The sequence below is a fragment of the Periplaneta americana genome, chromosome 14, assembly GCF_040183065.1.
Source record: "Periplaneta americana isolate PAMFEO1 chromosome 14, P.americana_PAMFEO1_priV1, whole genome shotgun sequence".
Lineage (NCBI taxonomy): Eukaryota > Metazoa > Arthropoda > Insecta > Blattodea > Blattidae > Periplaneta > Periplaneta americana.
The window spans coordinates 26676881-26699968 of NC_091130.1; the positions used below are offsets into that span (position 1 = coordinate 26676881).

The window sequence follows — 23088 nt, forward strand, 5'->3', positions numbered from 1 at the left end:
AAAGTTCAAACTGTGAGGTAAAGTCTTTATCTCACTAGTGGAATATAGTAATGTTGAATAAAAGCTTACTTTACAAACGCAAAAGTATTTAGTAAAGTCATGTTTTTCGTTATGGTCATGGATAAAATTATTTAAATTTTCTGATAATTGTACCGTGGATCCCAGGAGTCTGAAAAGGCAGGGATAAATATCGACTTCAAACACAGTAATTAGTTCAGTTGTAACTGCTATGCAGTTTGATATCCATGTTTATTGACGTACACACAATACAAACACTTTAAAGCACTCATTCTCTATATTGCTATCAATCTAGCACATCCAATGAGTGATGTGCAAGTCCCCTCCATTCGAGCAAAGTGTTTGATGCTTCAGGCACAACTGGAATCACTTTGAAATATAAGGCAAGCCAAAGCAAACACGGACCTAAATGTTTGCATTTAGCAATACATCCAAATATCTGAATTAAATTCAGTTGAGCAAACAAATACAGAACAGGAAAACTCAAAAAACGTGTTTAACCAACAACAAGATCATATGGAACACCACATGGTCCAAACAACAATCCAACAAATTGCAAATTATGTTATCAGCGTGACCATGAGAAACAAGATACAAGATTTTGTAAGTAAACCAAAGATGTGCTTTGACTTTGCCCAGTCTCCAGTCAGCAAAGCAGATGAGCAAGCAATCTCCTAGTGCAATGGTTCCCAACCTGTGGACCACGACTCCAACGCTGGTCTCAAAAATGTATTGTGCCATCGACAGATATTACAAAAAAAAATCCTGATATCCAACTTAACAAGACGGAAGAGCTATGTTTCAGAAGCAGAATTTGACTCTTCAATCTTAAATCATTTCAAAAACCCCCTCTACTCCAGCAATCATGTGATACTAAAAATAGCTAATTTTGTAGCACTGCTTGCAGCACAGAAAAGTGTCATCATTTTACAATTAAAAATGTAGATGTGTACATCAATATTCCACTGAACAATTTTGTTCGAACATTTATGATTTCTGTATGTGAGATTTACCTTTTATGAGTGCTTACAATCAGTTATACATCAAAGTAGACAAAAATAGTGAAACACTTGCATGAAGATGTACTGAAGAAAGTTCATGGCACGAACTGCACTTTAATGTGAGAATTTTACCAACATTTGAAAGTCGGCAAACAAATGATGAATTAAACTCTGCAATACGATGCAAAGTTGAAAGCTGCGCCAGCAATTTTAAGTGCTGCAAAAAGCAGTTCACGGTCTAACATCCACTATGTAAGACTATTACAAGATCTATGTACGTTTTTAGTAGTTACCTGTCAATGACATGAAGAGTACTTCAATTTCTTAGCAAAATAAGTTTTAAAGCATTAAATCCTTCGTCTAAATCTCAATCTGTGTGCAATCTACAGGACTACAATACGGAAAAATTTAAATTTCGAATGCTTATCAGAATTTATTGCTGTATTCGAGAGCCATGGCCCATGAAGGTTGGAAACCTAAGCTGTAAGGCCTCTTTCTATTGAGGGCAATACTTAACTACATAAAATCAGTCGCACATTTCTGAATATCAATTTTGATATGTAAAACCTTCGCCTATGAAACAATAAAGGTTATATTAAAAAGACCCTGAGTGAAATTTTACATATATCAACACCATTACTTTTTCATGGTACTTCTCCTCAAGTGGACCCCAGAACCTTACTTTTTTTTCTTAATTTAATTATCGAGAAAATGTGAAAAAAGTTTTCGAATGTTTTCACATTTGTAAATGAACACATAGCAGCGTGGAACCATCTTATCACAGCTGGCAGTACTACACAAATCCTAATTTCTTCAATACCTTCCAAGAATCAAGAACAAAATCATTTTAGAACCAAGAACAACTCACATATATAACATTCAACTCGCTAGAAGCAGAAGTAAATGCCAATGACATCACAATTTTCTAGTTTGAAGCTAAATAAGTAGCAACACTCCAAACTAAGCAGCTGTCATCAACAGATAATAGTAAACATTGGTAACATGGTAAGCGGGCTTGTAGAAGCACACTGCACGATATAATCTCTGATGGTAGGTAGAAATTGTGGTGTTTAACTCTTCAAAGTTGCCGGGGTTTCTTCAGGCTGCAGTGAGGGCCACAACCGTGAAATGCAGTTCCTCAGGGTCCCTTTCCATATACTGCTTGCATACCTTAGCAGCATCCTGAAAATTAAACAAATCAATTTTTATTATAAATATCATCGACTATTATTTCCACTGATGAAGTTTCTGACAGATCATGAAATGGTATATTTCTTCTCGATGACAAACATTAACATTATCTCGAGTATACCTGTCATGCACCAGAGTGTGAGAGTAGGGTTGCCAACCCTCCCATGTTTCCTGGATCTCTCGTACTTTCCCATCATTTTTAACATTCTCCCGGTTCCGTATTTTTCTTCTCTTCGATTATTTTTCTCCCTTATTTCTGCACAACGTAAAAATCGTTATTCTAAATATTTGATTTTACTGTGAAAGATGAGTTTATATAATAAATTTTGTCGTTCAGGAGATGCTTTAAATGAGCAGTTTTTATAAAGGTAATGCTTGTCAGAAATGAGTTTTAGGGTCGATTTCTAAAACACGGACGAAATCTTAGTTCCAAACCCTGGCTTTTAAACCCCGATCGAGGTCGGAATCCTTATGCGATTTCTAAAACGAAGTCGAGATGCAGCTTGAGAAGAAACCGAGGTTCGAGGGTTTTATATATGGCAACGCAGCTAAGAATCGATTTTTATTCCTGTAAACGTCGATATTAGAAAGAAATGAACATCGGGATTAATATTTTTATTGAATTGCAGTAAGTCACATTCTTTTGTTCCAGCTAAGGTATTGTTATGTCTACTAATTTACAGAATATATTATGTGCATTAAAATACTAGCATTACTTAGTATTTGATAGGGATCGGTTTTTTAGGTACCAGAATGAAATTATCCAAATAATTAGCACAAATCGAGCATTTATGTTGTTTTTTATAATTTGTTCATAACTACTACCTGAAAACCCGGTTCTAAGGAATTAATAACCTAAATATTAACTGGATTAAAATTTCAATTGAAACTAAAATGTAGTGTGCTTCTATTTTCATATATAATAGGCTTACTACGTTGAAAGCCCTAGTAGCATAAAACTTAAAATAAGAAAACAAATTCACGTTTGCTTCATATTCCTGTACACTCACATCATTTTAGAGTATTAAATATAATGTCCAAAACTACTATAAATACTAAAAATTAAGTTATATCGTCTTATAGACATAAAGGTATAATTAATATAAAATATTATATCTTACTTCCCTCAAAGCAACAAGAACGTGTAAAAAATGGTCAACCTGCTGTCTCTTGCATTTTGTTGCAGATTATTATTAAGCATTCTTGCTAAATTTTGCGTTGATTCCTTCGTAAATCGAAATATTTGCCTGAAATTATAGTCGTTATATAGTGACAAAGGATTATTACTGTCTCTCATCACTCTAATCCAGGGATTTAATACCCGTAGACACAAATTTTCCTTCTATAATCACCCAGCTGATCGTCTACCTCCATCTTGTACACATGAAGCAGAGGTTTTAAAACTACCCCAGCCGTGGTCTCCGCTTCAGACCATGGTTTTGAGTCATGGCTCAGAAAAATGAAAAAGACCTCGTTTTATAAGTCCAAACGAGGTTTAAAGCCATGGTCGTGGTCTAGACCTAGTTTTACAAATCGACCCTTAATATTCACCTGTTTAAAATCAAACAATATCAATATTATAAATTTGGAAAAACCAGTTTGTTCTAAGCATACCAAGTAGAAATGATCATATAAAGAAGGTGTTTCATCTCATGAGCAATAATTGGACAGATGTTCAAAACAGGAGCACAACACATATATTGAAATCAGAGCTGCAAACTGCAGTCGGTTTCAACTATTACGCAAAACAAAATCAGTCTCAAAATACACATAATTTAAGCCTAGCTGCCGAAGTGTAGAATAAAGTCATTTTTAGTAACTGAACAAAATAATTTGCCAATTTTCTATGTGAAATTTTGTCGATTTCCTAGTCTCCCATATTTCCTCCAAAAAAAGTTGGCAACCCTATGTGAGTGTTTCGTTATGTGAAGTCCACCATCTTTATGGCATAGGCATGAAAAACCAGGTCAAATGGATGATGGCAAGAAAATTTCAATTGTATAAAAATTGGGTATTTACATTTCTAACTTTATCTTCGTTGCTCCTACAATAAGTCCTATGTCATGTATTTATCGATTTTCAGATTTTTGCTCTATTAAATAACTTAAATAGTAATACAGAAAATAAAATCTCCGATATGTAATTATATTTCTTTCCTTCGAAAATGTAATAATTCATAGAAGAAGCCATAGAAGGAATAAATGTGTTTTTTCTTCCTACTGAAAAATTTTATATTTTGCAAATAGGAGTTATTGCAGGAACGACGACAATAAGCTACGCTAATTGGAGATCTCTCTAACAATATTCTAGATTAAACTCCAATGCACTAAAGCCATACAGGGCCAGAACAAAGCCAAGCACCTGTCATCTAGTAGTAAACTATGTAACTACTAGGCAGAATAGAAATGCTGCAAGTCCCACCAAGAATTTAACTGAAATCTGCCACTTATCCTGGGCCTGTAACTTATATAATTTCTTTGGTATAGCCCAGACTTCTAATTTGGGACTTCCTGGTTCACAGTCCAACCATTAAACCAAGGAAGTGGTCATCTAAGAATATGTCACCTATTTTCACAAACCATATAATAATAATAATAATAATAATAATAATAATAATAATAATAATAATAATATATTTTACTGATATTTGTGTGCTGGTCAACAGTTGTTGGCCAATTATAGATCAGCACATTAGTGCAATAAAAACAAATAATACAAAAATTATTAGTACTTTAAAGCTTAAATTCAGATGTAATATTAATAGAGATTAAAATGGCTATTACACTCTTATTACGTCATACTAATTTTGACCAATAAAATTGTACGAAAGGACGTATTTCAACCAATCATGGCTCATTATCGCACAATTTTATCGCGTCCCTAGAATTTGTTTCTTTGTTTGCCAACATTTGAAACTGCGCTGGTCTGGACGTCAAAAAAATATATATATACAAAATTACAAACCACTCCAGTCGATGCACAGCGGTTTCAAATATGACTTGCATTGGCATTCAAGAACAAGAATTAATAAAGATCACTGATCATACCTATGCATCTTCTGAAATCCTATTTACAAATAAATGAAGAGCACCATTCGGAAATCCTGAATAAGTTGAATACACCATGTAGGCCTAAATCAACGAGTTCCACTTCTATTACGCACACATCCAATATAACATCAATTGAACCACCAACCACAATCAAATTTGAAAATTGCACATTCCATAATTATTCCTTTTAAAATTATTCATTCGGAAATTTTGAATAAGTTGAATACACCATGTAGGCCTAAATCAAAGAGTTCCACTTCTATTACGCACATGTCCAATATAACATCAATTGAACCACCAACCACATTCAAATTTGAAAATTGTACATTCAATAATTATTCCTTTTAAAATTATTCATGTTTGTTTTTTATGTCATCGTCGTTAATTAAAACTTTTCTAACACTTGTGTATATTAGTTAGGTTATGTTATAGCTTCTGCTATATGATATTATGGATAGTCACGTATCAGAGATTGTTTAATATAAAGATTTATTGAAAATCATCTGTCAAGTGATGTTGATTACTGGGATTCGGGTAATTGAAGTGGAATGTTGCATTTTAATAAAAATGAAACTGAATCAACAAAGCCTTCTTGATTAGTAACATTGCCATCGAGTATAATAGATCGAGAACTTCTCGATGAGAAGGCATTGCTCACTACTGCCATCTAGCATGCATCTAGCATAATATTTGTAATGTTGAGATGGTACAATAATACATCTGAAGACAGTTGTATTTTCGTAAGTCAATTAATATTTTATTGTATTGGAGTACTTCGATACTTCTAATCTTTATAATACTTTCTTCTAATCGCGTAATAGTCAATTAAATCCCACTCGAGTTTTGATTTTCTCTAGATAAATCAAAACGTCTAGTGAGATTACTGTTGAAAAATGTAGTGTTGAAGTTTAAGTACAGATATACTGTACTATTAATTAAGATTAAAATGATCAGTCTTGGATTAATAAAGAATTATAAATAAACATAAAAAACAAAATGTCAGAATTTACAGACTATATAATGCAATTAAATCATTTGTCAATTAGTCATTACTATACATTAAATGGATCGAAATCATAACAATGCATACTAGCATTTTTATGCATCTAGAGACCGGAGAAAGAGATTTAGCATTTCTAGTACAGAAAATTTTGTGAACTCTAAATTCCTTAGTAGGAGTACAAAAGCTGACATTACTTATGATAATAATAATAATAATAATAATAATAATAATAAACAATAACAGTAATAATAATAAATATTGACTGTTTTACAGCATAAATGTTGTCTGTTCAATCTTTCATGTCTTTGGAGAGTATCCCATCACCTACACATTCAAAATAAGAGTGTAACTTAAATTAGACAGAAAGAACGAAAAAGAGAGAAAAAAAGTGTCTGCAGTTCACGAGACAGTGGAATGTGTGAATTTTATACTTACTTCAAGTAGTGTCTCACTAGAGGTTGGTCCATGATTTATTGGGAAAGATTTTCTACCATCTGAAACAAAATAAATTAAGATAATGAAACATAATGAAACATAGCAATTCTGACAGAAAAAAAAACAAGTCATCAGTTTCCATACATGTCTACTTGCATTTTGATTTCTTATTGTATTTCTTCTACTGCTTCCTATACAGTATCATGTAGCCATCTAAGAAATACAATGAAATCTAAGTATAACGTACATCAGAAAATAATATATTTATACTTTATTTTGAAAAGTACGTTATAATAAAAAAGGGAAGTTTTATCCAAACAAAGTTGTTTTGATTTTACATTGATAATGCTCAGAATAGGAACCGATGGCAGACTTATGTGAGGGCAGCAATGAACCTCCGGGTTCTCTAAAAGCCACTTGTAATTAAGTAATGCAGAGTTATTCCACAACATATCTTAACTTTCATTTACTGCTGCTGTGTTTACAGTCCATGTAAGATTCAATAAACTCAAAAAACCCACTACGCCTAATATACATATCACTCAATATTTAAATTATTTAGGAATATATATTACATGTCTTTCTCGTGTTAAATATTACTGTACCTGGTTAACATGTTTCGGTCTGTTATTGACCTTCAGAACTAGTCATTGCTGGTCATGGCGCCTTTTTGTTTCCTGTGGGGGTGTGTTTGTGTAGTGTAATGTGGAGTCAAAGAGTGTGTGTGTTCAGAAATTGAGTTGTGTATTGAGAATTTCATTTGAATGTATTTTTGTGTGTCTGTATATTTCGTATTGTTCTAGTGTGTTTGGTTTCTGACTTTTTGGTTGGATGTGTAGAATTTCCATGTCTGTGTTGATGTCTCTGTAGGTGTGGTTAGCATTTGTGATGTGTTCTGCATATGTGGAAGTGTTTTGTAATTTTTTTATGGCAGAACACATCACAAATGCTAACCACATCTACAGAGACATCAACAAATTGTTGTTGTGCCTGTTTGTTATTAGGCACAACTTTGTTGTATCCGATGCTATCAGTCACGGTTATGTTATGATTTAATTCTGACACCAAGTTATGATGTTGTTTACGTCAGGATATTTCAGGATGGTAATGGTCGAGCTATTATCTTAACTAGGTACTGCATATTCAAGAACAGGATCACAGGTTAGATCAGGCTCGAAGAATATCAGCTTAATCAAATCAAATAAGTCACTTCACTGGTTATACTATAATATATTGTAAAACTTTCTTATATACGTGAGTTATACATTTAGCTATGTTATGAATAGTTTCAAAATGTCTAACAGGTCTAGTAAGTTATGTATGTTTCGTGTCACTTTACTTAACCAATAAAAGAGAATCTAGGATATACCTACTTGGTATACCAGCTCAGTTACACGAGTTTAAATGAAAACAAAATGGTAAAATAAATCATTGGTTATATTTGAATGCAGTTGATTAAACAATGGAATAATATGGAAACTTCGGTGCGTTAGCTTGGTTACGTAAGGTGCAATTAGTCGAACAAACTTCGTAAAACAATGCAACATCATTTAAAGAATTTACCTAGAAAGGTGTTTGTTGACACAGACATGGAAATTCTACACATCCAACCAAAAAGCCAGAAACTAAACACACCAGAACAATACGAAATATACAGACACACAAAAACACATCCAAATGAAATTCTCAACACACAATTCAATTTTAGAACACACACACTCTGACTCCACATTACACTACACAAACACACTCCCACAGGAAACAAAACAAAAGGCACCAAGACCAGCAATGACCAGTTCTGAAGGTCAATAACAGACCGAAACATGTTAACCGAGTACAGTGATATTTAACACGAGAAAGACATATAATACATATTCCGAAGTGATATACAGTTTCAGTTGCTAGAAATTGGAACTCGCTACCCAGTGATGTAAGGGGTTGTTGGACAATAACTTCATTTAGGTAAAAATTACATAAATTCTTACTTAAATTAATTGCTGATTAATATTTATTTCATATATTGAAACTAACATCTGTCCATTCTTATTATTATCATTAATTTCTCTAAATAGATTTACAAAACCTCTAATGGCAATTACATTAATATTCTCATTATAGATATATATATATATACATATATATATATATATATATATATATATATATATATATATGTGTGTATTTTTTTTTCTCCGTTACATAGTTCTAGTAAGCTTATATTAAATTAATTTTCATCATTTTACTAGCTATCTCAAATCTCAAATTAATTATAATTGATTGAATTAAATTAGCTCATAAATTAAGTTACTACTTTACCTCATAGGTTTATCTAAATTTAAAGAAATATGTAGTCTACTAGTCGTTAACTTAACTGAAGAATATTGCTGGAGAACCTTTTAAGTGTAGTGTAAATATTCGTAATTTAAATATGTATTGTATTGGTTAAGGCTGGTTGAGTGGAAGAGAAGGCCTTATGTGCTTAACTCTGCCAGCGAAAATAAAACATTATTATTATTATTATTATAGTGTTAAAAGTTGTGTAATCAAGATGTATACTTAAATTATAACCCAAAGATATTATTTATGTTAAAACAAAGTTATTATACAAAAAATAATGTACACACGGTACTGCAACAGTGAACAAAATCTGAACTAGTTCTTAACTTCAGTTTGGTTTGTTTTCTCAATAATTTATTTTGTACAGTTTTGTCTGAGCTCTGCTAGAGGGATGAATGAACAGAAAGTGTCGGTCAGCATGGAACAGCACATTATTATCAAGTTTCTTACTGGAAATTCTCCAGAGACTCAAAAAAAAAACAGTTTGGGGAAGCATGTCTCTCCAGAACCTGAGTGTTTGAAGGGTGTAAAACCTTCAGAGAGGGAAGTGAGAGAGTGGGGAACACGCTGCATATTCGTCGACTGTGAACATCATCCATCACCAAAATTCTCACTTGCAATAGAATATATACAGAAAATTGTGTTGTGTTAAGGCTGGTTCACAATAAACCAGAAACGAGAATCGAACGAAAACGAAAACAGTAAAATTGTTACAATGTGTACATTTAAATGTGAGCATTCACAATTAACGAAAAGCTTGCCGGAGCCCGGGATCGGGAACTGAGAGTTGGCCAAGTTTCAACTTTGGCGTTCACGTTTCCGATCACAGCCCACTAGATTCATTCTATTGCCATCTAAAAGCTATTTTGTCGTCGTATATTTTGTAGCAAGAAGACCGTGACATAACCTATGCATTATTTTGTTCTGTGCTGTGCATCATGGAGCAAGTTTTATTTGATGAGATACTAATATTGAAATCCTCACTTTTACGATAAGTGGCGCGCCTCGTATAAAGATGAGAAAATGAAGGAGAATATGTGGCTTTCAATAGCTGCATCTTTGAACACCGATCGGAAGTGAATCATATTTTATTACTGTATTGGTTATATTACACATTACATATTCACGCTTCAATTCAATAACTACTGTTGTGTTCATTTTTGTTCTATTACAAATGTTTCTTCTCTAATTATTTTACGTTATGGTAAACTTAAAATAGGTTGTGATAATAAAGATGCATGGGCATATTTATAGTACCGTACCTAATGAAATGTTTCAGTTGAAATTTCGAAGTTGGTTAACCTGTGTTTATGTTGGCTGCCTTATACTCATGAGAGAACGCCATTGGTCAATTATACACAAATAACATCAGAATGTGTAATATCGACTTTACATATCATTATTGACATACATATCAATATGCATAGTCGTCTACATTCTTGGTTTATTGTGAATCAAAAATTTTCATGTCTTCTCCTTCTCGTTTTCATTCTGGTTCTCGTTCCCGGTTTATTGTGAACCAGCCTTTACTGTGATTTAGAATACTGGTATAAAATGGGCGGAGGCGGAGTGAAAAACTTGTGAGGTTCAGACCTGTCTTCAGACAGTTTACTAACCAACAACAATGTAAAAATATCAGTAAAATGCCACATTTTATTAATCACAATATGAAGTGTCTCATGTATGCAATTGTGTTGTGTTACTGTGATTTAGAATACTGGTATAAAATGAGAGGGATTGGGGGAGGGGGAAGGAGGGAGAGCAGCTTCACTCTGGTGAAATAGCTGTTAAGCTATAAGTAATCCAAAATTTTGATCACTACTTACCAAGTTCATACAGATCTCCATCTTTATGAACAAATGCCACAAAGTGAAAGTTGACTGGGTCATTGGCATCAGGAGCCTGAAACATTCAACACAATCTCTACATGTTTAAGAACCTGGGTGATAAAGCATCGTAAAATAACCTACTTAAAAAAACCATGTACATAAAATCAACAAATAAAAACCAATTTTAAAGCTGAACAAATAAGTTCTCTGGAAAATTTTGTATGACAAATGACTTGTGAACAATATTAATATCAAAGTCTACTATATAGTCACGAAGCTTGAGTTTTGAGGGTGCTAGGAACAATACACTGACTTACTTACTGGCTTTTAAGGAACCCGGAGGTTCATTGCCGCCCTCACATAAGCCTGTCATTGGTCCCTGTCCTGAGCAAAATTAATCCAGTCTCTATCATATCCCACCTCCCTCAAATCCATTTTAATATTATCTTCCCATCTACGTCTCGGCCTCCCTAAAGGTCTTTTCCCCTCTGGCCTCCCAACTAACACTCTATATGCATTTCTGGATTCGCCCATACGTGCTACATGCCCTGACCATCTCAAGCGTCAGGATTTAATGTTCCTAATTATGTTGGGTGAAGAATATAATGCGTGCAGCTCTGCGTTGTGTAACTTTCTCCATTCTCCTGTAACTTCATCCCTTTTAGCCCCAAATATTTTTCTAAGAACCTTATTCTCAAAAACCCTCAATCTCTGTTCCTCTCTCAAAGTGAGTCCAAGTTTCACAACCATACAGAACAACCGGTAATGTAACTGTTTTATAAATTCTAACTTTCAAATTTTTTGACAGCAGACTAGATGACAAAAGCTTCTCAACCGAATAATAACACGCAATTCCCATATTTATTCTGCGTTTAATTTCCTCCCAAGTGTCATTTATATTTGTTACTGTTGCTCCCAGATATTTGAATTTTCCCACCTCTTCAAAGGATAAATCTTCAACTTTTATAGTTCCATTTCGTACAATATTCTGATCACGAGACAATCATATACTTTGTCTTTTCGGGATTTAATTATCTCTCTACTTGTTTCAAGTAGAATTTCCGCGTTTTCCCTAATCGTTTGAGGATTTTCTCATAACATATTCACGTCATCCGCATAGACAAAACGCTGATGTATCCCATTCAATTCCAAACCCTCTGTGTTATCCTGAACTTTCCTAATGGCCAATACTATTTCGCATTGTCTGTAATGAGGCAATATTAGCGATCCTAGTGGTGAGCAACTATCTATGTATGCATATTTACTATGTATTGAGCTTCGTGACTGTATATACTAGACTGTGTTAATACCTTAAAAATAAAATATTATATCCATGTCATGTTTGTATAATTTATAGATAATAAGAGTTTGCTACCTCGGTCTGACCCTCCAATGCCAGTTCCTTGTGAGTATTAATTATTCCATCGGCTTTCTGAAGCAACTCGCCCTTTTCGTCAGGGTTCAGGGCCTGAGAGTCATCCAGGAACTGCTTCAGGTGACCGTCACCAAGTTGAATTCTAAAGAATTACAATTACGAAAATAAACTTCCTTCCATGTAATGTGCAGTTAATTCAAAGCAGAGAAAATCAGAAATGAATATCGAACACAAAAACTTGTTACACTGTGTGTAGTTTAGTCACTCCATAACAAACATCTCGAACTTCCAATCAAACATATCTACAACTCGAACTCTTGAATTACTGGTACTATTAAATTCAACTTCAGAATATCAGATTTGTTTACCACCTTGCAAAACCCACTTCACTTGTTACAAAATCCTGAATTAACATTATCTTTGTAACAAGCTTTATTTTAGTTCTTCAAATTTTGGTGATTAGTGTACAGATAACCATTTCTAAAAGCTGTCCACAGTTAATGGACTCCACCTCATGCTTTATAAAAGTTTCATTATCTAAATTTAAGTAAAATGTAGTTTAATATCATATACGATATGTCTCTATTAGTTTAGATTTTTTACATTTAATGAACTATATAAATGAGGTATTGTAAATAAACCAAGAGTTCATAATTTTATTCACAGATAATTATATTCAGATGATAACTTTAATATACTTACTCATCTGCGTTGTTGGCAACACTGTGGATCAACGCAATTGTGCCACAAGCATTGGTAACAACCTGCTTCAAGTAATACACGTTGTCAGACACAGTCTGTCCTTTCTCGCTGACTTCTGCCTCTTGAATAGCCTTGTGTTCATCATACTGAAAAAAATTAACAAGTGGAGTGTGAACCTTAACCTAACAAATCTAAGTATTTCATTCTATAATAGTTAGGGCACATATGGAGTATAAGCATATTGTCAAAATGTCTGCAACAGATAAGCTGTTAATAAGAGAGACTGGAGAATGTAAGTCAAGGATAAATCATGGAAGAGTTCTGAAGGAAGCCAACACTCATATTCTGATGCAATGCTTCAACAAATACGCACGACTGCAAACTAGTAGGGTATTAAAACAATATTATATTCCGAAAAGTGTATTTAAGCCACATCAAGTTGTTCAAAACAGTCATAAAAATTATACATGCTTCAGACTGGTACACAACAGTCAAATCCATGAAGATCTACATCATCTTCTTCTGATCTGTAGCACGAATATTATCGCTGCGACCTCATACTTAACATCCCGGCATCATACAATAACATTCAATGTGCTTTTAAAACATAATTTTGCCGACCGATTGTTGCTCTGTAGGTTTCCCTCTAAGCGTCACATTGTCACGTCTACTTCCTCGATAAGAATAAGCCCTAGTTTGTTATATTATTAAATGGCTATTATTATTGTTTCATATACGAGTACGTTGACATTCTTAACTCTTAATACAGTAGAACTTGGTTATAGCGACCTCGTTTTGTGCGACACCTCGCCTATAACGTCAAATATTCTGTGGTCCCAACTAATTCCCCATAAGACATATGCTTTCCTACCTTGCTTAATACGACAAGTGCATCTGCGTCTACCTCGCATATAACGTCATTTTCAACCTCAGTTTGGAATAAGATTTTCTAAGAACCAAAGTATTTTAAGAAATATTTTGTTGAAATCTGACCCTGACAAATTCTTTACAGTCTCCTTCTGTCATAGACCTCTGGAATGCAGGCGGATTCCCCACCCCATTGTAACCTGCCCGAATTCATGCATTATTAGATCAGTTTCGACAGGAAGTTTTCACTAAGTGCACGCATTTTAACGCAGTATGGCCACTAAAAGTGAGTGACGCTTTAGAAGTCATTAGAATTAGGAAGATGTTCTATGAAGCTAGGAAAGGGAGCAGTGAAATTGCAACTGAAATTATGAACATACAACGTAATTTAGCCCTAGAAAGTGTGTATTGGGCAAGTAGAAGACAACAGTGTAAAATGACTGATTACTTCACTTCTAAGTTAAGTAATTTGGTGAGTACTGAACAAACTGTTTTAATACAGAACACTGTATTTATAATTGTAGGTCTACGTGTATTATATTATGTTCATTGTAGGCTTAAAAGTCAATACATAAATCTAAAATAAGTCTAATTAATTTTGTTATTTTTAATTTTCCACCTCACTAGACTGTTAATGTGAATCTCAGTTTCTATGACACTCGTTTATAACATAATTTTTAAGATCCCTTGGATGTCGTTATAACCAAGTTCTACTGTAATACATCTTTCATAATAATTTTTAATCACATACCTTAATGTTCGTCCTCAGCACAAGACATTGCAACCTCGGTTTTAGTCCACATGGATTAGACAAGTAGGTGTAATTTAATAATGGAAGCAGCTTATTGGCTGCAATATTGAAATTGAGGCACGTGATTGGAGCAGCGACACAAGAAATTGAAAACAATATACAGTTAAATTTCAAAGACCTGCCGAATGTTAAGCATGAGACCAAGGTGATAATACAATTCCTCTTATGTAACAACATAAGGAACTGGTCAGTCCATCTGTGATGTGGTCGTCCTATATCTATGCTCACAGGAGCTACAGTGGAGACGCTTAGAAGGAAAATGTTTCGTTGGTATCCTAAGAACATGCTGTTTCCATTATAATTCAAATTTATGGACGTCATCTCTTTCATTTTCCAAAGATTCCTCAGATCTTCATTTCTAACATGAGCTCTCAGTATGAATCCTGACAAGGATCTTACAGGTGGGAAGGTAGGACATGAGCCAAACACTGGTATGCACTGTAGACTGATGAGATCACCTTCTCTATAGAGTCTATGTAAAGATTATTATTTTTTGGTCCTACAGAATATATCTGTTATGGTAACAATATCAGAGGAGAAAAATTCTCTCCAGCGCCGGGGATCGAACCCGGGTCCTTGGTTCTACGTACCAAGCGCTCTCACCACTGAGTATGTCGAAGTTCAATCCACAGAACCAGATCGAACTCCCCTCCTCCAGTGTTTTTCCCTTTGTGGCCTGACTTCAAGTTGGCATGTATGTTGACATTTTGATAATGTGGAATCCAGGCCACCAAGTCACTCAACTGAGTGCACTCCTTGTATAATGGCAGTTGACTTAATATAAAAAATGTCAACATACATGCCCAACTTGGAGTCGGGTAACAAAGGGAAAAACAATGGACTTCAGCGTAGCTAAATGGTAAGAGTGCTTAGTACGTAGAACCAAGGACCCGGGTTTGATCCCCTGCGCCGGAACGAATTTTTCTCCTCTAATATTAATTGTTCTCTATAGAGGTTTTTGAAAGGGAGTATGTCTTTCCCCTCTGCACGTGTTTGGTTCATATCACTAATCTTCCAGTACCGGTAATAAATATACTGTAACTCTCATTTGTGAGATTTACACACGAAAACAAACATATTACTGGAACATGTTGCAAAATTTTATATAAACATTGCAAATCATGAAAATCCCTTTATTAAAGATCTTTGCCAATATAATCATATTAATAAAAAGACAACTACATACTTTATTTCATTTTTAAGTTCAATTCAACAACAGTAAAATATCTGAGTCAGTGACAACTTATTGTACACTTTGCAATGTGCCAGCTGTATTGACGGATGAACACAACCATTGTCTGCAAACTTCGATGTGTGAATAATCTATGTGAATGCAAAAAATTCGTGTTTTGATACTGGTACTTAATCTTAAAAGTTATGGAAAGGTGAAGTAAGATGAGACACAAATTGCTATGGGATCAGATTTTGATTTAATCAATGTTGCCAAATCGTCAAGACCAGGAATTTTAGATTCCTCCTTAGTTTCTTTGTGATATATCAAATTTCATATTTTAGCTTCGTTTTGGAACTATCAACCATTTCTTCATGTATATCAATGGCTATTTGCAGAAAAAGATGAAAATAAACTTAGAATGAAACATTTTATGAAAAATATTTGGGTCAGTACATGAACCAGTAAATAATGAATAGAGAATTTTACAGGGTAAATTTTTATATATGATACAAAGAACCAAATACCGAGGTAAAAAATTAAGAGCAGGAAGTTAAAATTGACTGACCACGTCATGAGAGCTTCCTCAAATCACAAATTAAACAAAGCACACGGAAGAATCCAAGTGAAAAGCGAAAATGACTCAGATACATGAAAGCATACACAGATTTATAGAATAACATGCAGTGCTTGGAAACCATCTGTGAAGAAACAGTCTGATGACACAATAATAATAAAAATAATAATAATGATAATATATGTACAGTAGTGGCAAAAAAAAAAAAAAAACTGGACCGACCCTTGTAGCTGATTTCAGAGTCTTGTTCACTCCAGAGCACGATAGACTGGTAACTAAGACTTTCGTGGTTCGAATCCTGCCTGGGAAGGAAACTTTTTTTCCCTTATTCAAATTTATTCCCAATACTTTTCGATTGCAACGATATTTTACTACTTAATTAACTTATTATTCCCAGAACACGAATTTTACCAGCAATCGAAAAGTATTGGGAATAAACATGAATAAGGAACAAAAAAAAAGTTTCCTTCCCAGGCAGGATTCGAACCACGAAAGTCTTACGTACCAGTCTATCGTGCTCTGGAGTGAACATGGCTCTGAAATCAGCTACAAGGGTCGGTCTGGTTTTTTTGCCACTACTGTACACCGAGATGCAATGATGCAATGCTCAGAAAATCGTCTGTGAAGAAAGAATCTGATGGGACAGAATAACAGTTTGAATGGGACAAGTCAAACTTAAGGTACAGTCACACATCGCTACTTTTGCTGCGCAACTTTTGTACTGCAGCTGCAAAAGTTGCGTGTTGTGTTCACATGTAAGCGAAAAGTAGCGCGCTGCACGCTACTTTTCGTGCTGCGCAACCCGAATGCAGCAAAAGTTCCGAGTCTGTTCACACACATGGCACTACTTTTGCAGCCGCAGTCATGCTGCAGATTTCCATCTCCATGTTGACTTCTCAATATACATTTTGTGGTTATGTTCGCATTATTAAGAAACTCATGTGAAAGCTTACTTATCTATTTGCTTTTCTGTCCTAACCAGTATTCAGAAATTGGCATTTTTTTACTATAAAGCTTTTAAAAACGCCTATATACTTAAATGGTACCAACAGCATATTCACGTAATCAATGTTGGCAACTCTCCTGTTTGAAACTACACTACAGAAAATTTAAAAAGTGAATTATATCATCAGCAAATATGCTCAGACTGTGTTGTGTATTTAATAACTGTTACAAATAATTTATTTTCATCACATCTAACATTAAAATACATCCAAACAATAAAAGTATCATTGGCACATATGGGTGGCAACACTGGTCGGAACTGCAGCAAAAGTTTCAACAAAACATATCAAAAATGCTGCGGCTGCAACCCTGAGAATCTTGTTCACACATCACTACTTTTAAGCTGCGCGCAGCAGGTCAGCAGCCGCTACTTTTCGGGTTGCACTGTTGTTCACATGTCGCAGTACGAGAGTTGCGCAGTTTTTTGTACTGCATCGCTGCAAAAGTAGCGACATGTGACTGTACCTTTAGTATCACAGAAAATACCCTAAAATCTGTCCAATGAAAGAATAAAGTAATATCAATACATGAACACGAGATCTCTGTACTGACAGAGAGACTTTTGCTTGTCATGTGAACAGATCTACTGATGAAAGAGAAAGAGAATAACAGACAATCGAGCACATATTACAGTAATATCTTACCTTGTCACTGCATGGGAAAAGCAGTAGCACAGCCAAAACAGGGCGTGGAACTGTAGCAAGGAGATCTGAATCCAAGCCATACACATCGACCATCTGCCATTTCTCAGGGACCCCAAGGTTGTGAAGGTACTGAAAATAATGTAATGAAAATCAAGCTTATTCCAGTGATCACATCTTGTGATATACGCACACTAATCTATGCTAGTTTTTCATAATATATTCACCATTTCCAATTAGGCCTACAAAAACTTCCTTCAATTCTTTATTCTAATTTGTGAGAGAGATCACCATCACATTTTGTGACTCCACTATTTCTTACACTTATGCTAATCAAGTTATCTTTTTAATGTTCTAAATTGGTATCCATCAAATAACTCTTAAATTATTTGTCGTCTTAATCATCATCATGCATAATGTTTGTTTAGACAATTGATTAAAAATCTCGGTCAAACGAGCATTGAGCGACTTCCGCCGATTTTGGAATAGACACCGACACACTTGAACTGCCAACATAGAAAACAAAAAATCACACTCAATCGCTTTCACCTTCATCTTGACGGGATAATAAAAGCCTAAACTAAACTAAGCTAAACTACACTAAACTAACCTAACAGCGTCGGTGTCTATTCCAAAATCGGCGGAAGACGCTCAACACTAGTTTAACCAAGATATGGGCCTTACAGGGACAGAAGTGTCTACTAACAAATCTGGCTGATATGAAGAAAACAGAGAGGTTCCTTTGATATGAAGTACGATGAAGGTTCTAAATTACTCTTATGTTGCTGGAATGACAATTCTGTCGTGACTGGTGTGTTAAACTGTGACAGTGTACTGCCAGTGAGTAACATACAAAGATATTCCAGCTCTCAGAAAAAGAATGTGGCAATTTCTCAACCAGAAGCCATCACAATTTATAATATACATATGGGTGGAACTGATCTCATGGATCAAAATGTGAGTACCTATCGAAAAAATATACGTCCCAAAAAGTGGTGGTGGTCTTTCTTTTTGTGAGGGTTTCATTTCAAGGTGATTAATTTTTACAACATTTCTTTTATTCACCTGCAAATTTACAGATACGAGGTACCTCATCGATATATTATCTTAATTCCAGTTCTTCTTAAATCTGATCCAGCCATTGCATTTGTGAGTTGCCAATGGATTTTTATCCTTAACTCTAATATTCAACATTATTTATGCTATTAATCCCTTCTCCTTTTCTTTTTGTTTTAGTTTCTCATGTCCAATCTATTTCCACGTTTGTTACAAAGTTTTCTTGTAGTGTTTTAATATTAAGAGTTCATCAAATTAGCCTATTTTTCTTTTATCCAGGTATTTTCCCCTCAAAAACTACCAGTAATTTTAGTTAAATTTGCTCAAATGTTATAATGTGTTGACAGTAGGGTTGCCAGGTATCCCTATTTGTGACCTGGAAAACTTTTGTATGAAATTCATACATAACACCAAAAATTTCGTATTTACAGAATTATATCATACACGGCCAACGTTTTTTATTTTTATTTTATTACTTCCCCTACTGTTTTTACGGATATTGTGTTATATAACTGTGGTAAGTAGTCAATCTTTATTAACATGAATATCTTTAGAAATGTGGCAACAAAGCAAATAAATTAAAAGTCCTAGCTGCTTCTGTTACAGTTAAAAGTAATTTTATTCCCCAGAAATAGCTGTGTATGAGTACTGGTATACGAGAAGTAATTTTGTTATGGGATTGTGTGTAGTATGTGTGAAGCTGTGAAATATGTTTCAAAACAAAGTGTTCCCCATCCACATGAAACAAAGAGGACATGTTGCATTTAGAAAAATAGGAACGTTATTTACTAGTTTCTATAAACACAACCTTTGCAATTACCTCTTCCCAATATGTATCTTTATGTTCCTTCTAAAGTAATGGTTAGTAATAAAAACAGCTTCAATGACATAAGATCAAGGTATTTTAAGACCAAGGTTTTTTTTTTTCCCTTAATATACTGAACTTTAAAGTGATTAAACTAACATTTAACAAAGCAGCAAATTCACACAACTCCAATATGTGCACGCAGGGGGTTTGCGTGTGTGTTCAATTTGCGTGTTTCGAGTTCCGCATATTGCGGATAGATGGCAGGACTGCAACCCATTTTAAAGTTGCACATCATTTCGGCAGGCCACGCTATGCATGATGTGTATCTGTGGAGTTATGTCATGTACTAGGGTGAGTGTATGTGTTAGGCTGGGTGCACACAGAATCAGACATGACGCGAAACGACACTACATTCTGCTTTACAACGCCTCGCAACATTAAAACGGTCTGCTTGTGATAACTGATTTGCTGGCTGTTTGGGTTTGGAAAACTGGCCTAAGCTAGAAAATGGCGTCAATGAAAGAAGACTGTCTATATGAGAAATTGTATTGTATCTGGTTATTATTTCCTAATGACGCTTAATACACCTAAAAATCTATACAATTGAAAGAGTCTTAAAATTAAATATTACTAATGTACTGCACAAACGTCATTTTGTATGTTTAAGACCACTTCACGAGTCACAATAAAGAAAAGTAATATATTAAATCAATAATGAATGATAGTATGGAGCAGAGAATTAGACTTACTACAAATTATTATTATTATTATTATTATTATTATTATTATTATTACTTATTATTCACGTGGTGCTTTCATCTCATTTGCAATTTCTCACATATTTTTTTAGAAACAACATTATTGTCGTGGTACTGTTTCAAAGATTGTACAGAACGTATATTTCCTGCATTGATCTCCATTATGAATAATATGCACTAAACAACAATAGTATTCGTTCATACAGTCCTCTCCGTAGATTAAAAACTCAAAAAAGTTTCATATCCATGGTTCAAGAATTAAAACTGAAAATCAACGTCCTGAATTTAAAAGAAAACTTACAAATTAAATCAAACCCTTTAACACTATTAAATATAGAGTATAATCTAAATTTAACAGAAGAAATACTGAAATCAGAAGTAAACACTGAAATAATGAAACAATTCTCTTTAGAGACAATTAATATTAGGTACCCTCCACAAAATTGGCTTCATTTATACACCGATGGATCCTTGATCTCCAGGGAACAAGGTGCAGGTGCAGGTGCAGGTGCAGGTGCCGGTGCAGGTGTTACGTGCTGTCTCTTCTCACTTTATAGATCTCTTGGATATGGAACAACAAGTTTTGATGGAGAAATCACTGCAATAAGTGAGTCTCAGGAATCTTCTATGCCACATCAATAAATTTAAAAATGCAGTTATATTGTCAGACTCCAAAGCAGCTATTCTATCTCTAGACACACACCTTCATCTCAAATAGCAGAAATAAATAAAATGCTCTCTCAACTAATAACACTGGGAAACGAAAATGCAGATGCTTTAGCAAAAAGGGCAGCACTGCTACTTACAGACCTGTTACTAAATCTACGTATTACTCTGTGAAGAGATTTACTAAATCTACATACTTAGACTTCAACAAACAAAATTTGATAATTCAATCCCAAGGGAAAAAATGGAACTCTCTGCATCATAATCCACAGTTGATTCCCGATTTACCACGCAAATCGTCTGTAGCTGCATTTAGATTGGCAACAGGCCATGACTGTTTGGCCAAGCATCTGCATAGAATTGGAATATATCAGTCTCCTAACTGTCCATTGTGCAACTCAAATCAAGAAATGGATTCAGAACATCTCAAAATCTGTGTGTCAGTGGCTAACCATGACAATATCTTTGAAAAATATTGGAGTTCAAGAGGTCAAATGACTTTGTCAAATGTCTGGCATTAGAAAACAACAACAACAATAGTATTCATAGATTGTGAAAGCGTGCAATCATAGCCACTACTAACGCATGCGCTGTATACTGCAGCTATCAGACAGTCTCCTCGCGACAAACTTCAAGCAGTCATTCGATGTTGTCTCTCCGTGTCTGCTCGCGACCATCGCGTCGCGTCTGATTCTGTGTGCACATCATAAGAAATCAATGGCAGACAAGTACCAACAGACAAAATGTCGAGTCACGTCTGATTCTGTGTGCACCCGGCCTAAGTGTTCGTGTAAGTCTAGTGTACGGAATGGATGAGGATGATGATGAAGATAAAAAAGGGAGAAGGGGAAACCCAGGCTTAACATCCCCATCCAATGAACGAATCACTATCAACAGTGGCATATGCCTTCTCTTCATATGCACTGCAGAGAGCACAACATATTATTGTGATGGTAGCTAGCCTCGTTTCGTACGGAGATGTAGCAAAGTGATACATCCTTCACGGTTTCTCCTCAAGCTTGCAAGTCACGATCGTAGCCATTCTTTAGAGGCTTTTGCCACAAGAATCTCACTATGGATCCTGAAATGATTGCCAACAGTGAACTTAATATGTGAAAAGATCAGCATTAAACCATCTTCATAACGAACTTACAGGCCTAATGTTACCAGGTATAATAACTCAAACTTTCTGTATAGCCTAAGCCTCAAAAGCCTCTCAAGAGCTTCGCCACTCCACCTACAGACCTGATGCAATAATGGAAGAAAATTTGTTAGGCCTGATTATTATTATTATTATTATATGAAGGTCTTGTAACATAGAATTTTAGCATTATTTTGTTTATCAATGTAAATGCAGTTTCCAATCTACAGTCCTCAACAAATTAGAGGAAAATTAACAAATTTCTTATAAACACCTATACCTCATTTTTCTAGAAAAGTGGAAAAGTCGCATTTTTAAACTATACTCCTCATTTGATTGCATATCGCACACAACAATCTGTTCTGAAGTTTTCTATTATGGCATAAGAGATAAAGAGCTGGATCTAATTAGATCATATTTATCAAAACGAACACAAGTGACTTGTATTGATGGTGAGTTAACTAAGGCACTTAATATTTATATGGTTTTAAACTGTGATAAAACTCAATGATTGTTTACCTTAAAGCACGTACCTGACGAGTTGGTGTCTGAAGTAAATTCTTGGAATTAGGCCTATTCTGGATTCAAAGCTGTCCTGGTCAGGTCATATATCCTCTGTTTGTAATAGACTTTCTCGTGTACTGTA

The 23088-nt window shown here is 34.6% G+C and overlaps 1 protein-coding gene across 1 annotated transcript; it reads right to left on the reverse strand.

Moving 5' to 3' along the window:
- Positions 1–209: 209 nt before the first annotated feature.
- On the reverse strand, positions 210–18171 carry Uch (Ubiquitin carboxyl-terminal hydrolase). Its single transcript, XM_069845108.1, has 6 exons — positions 18017–18171; positions 12942–13087; positions 12240–12381; positions 10862–10937; positions 6699–6757; positions 210–2201 (listed from the first exon to the last, which is right to left on the reverse strand). Exons 1-6 carry the CDS (start codon positions 18107–18109, stop codon positions 2118–2120), a joined length of 600 nt encoding a protein of 199 aa, XP_069701209.1. The 5' UTR covers positions 18110–18171; the 3' UTR covers positions 210–2117.
- Between the last annotated feature and the right edge of the window lie 4917 nt (positions 18172–23088).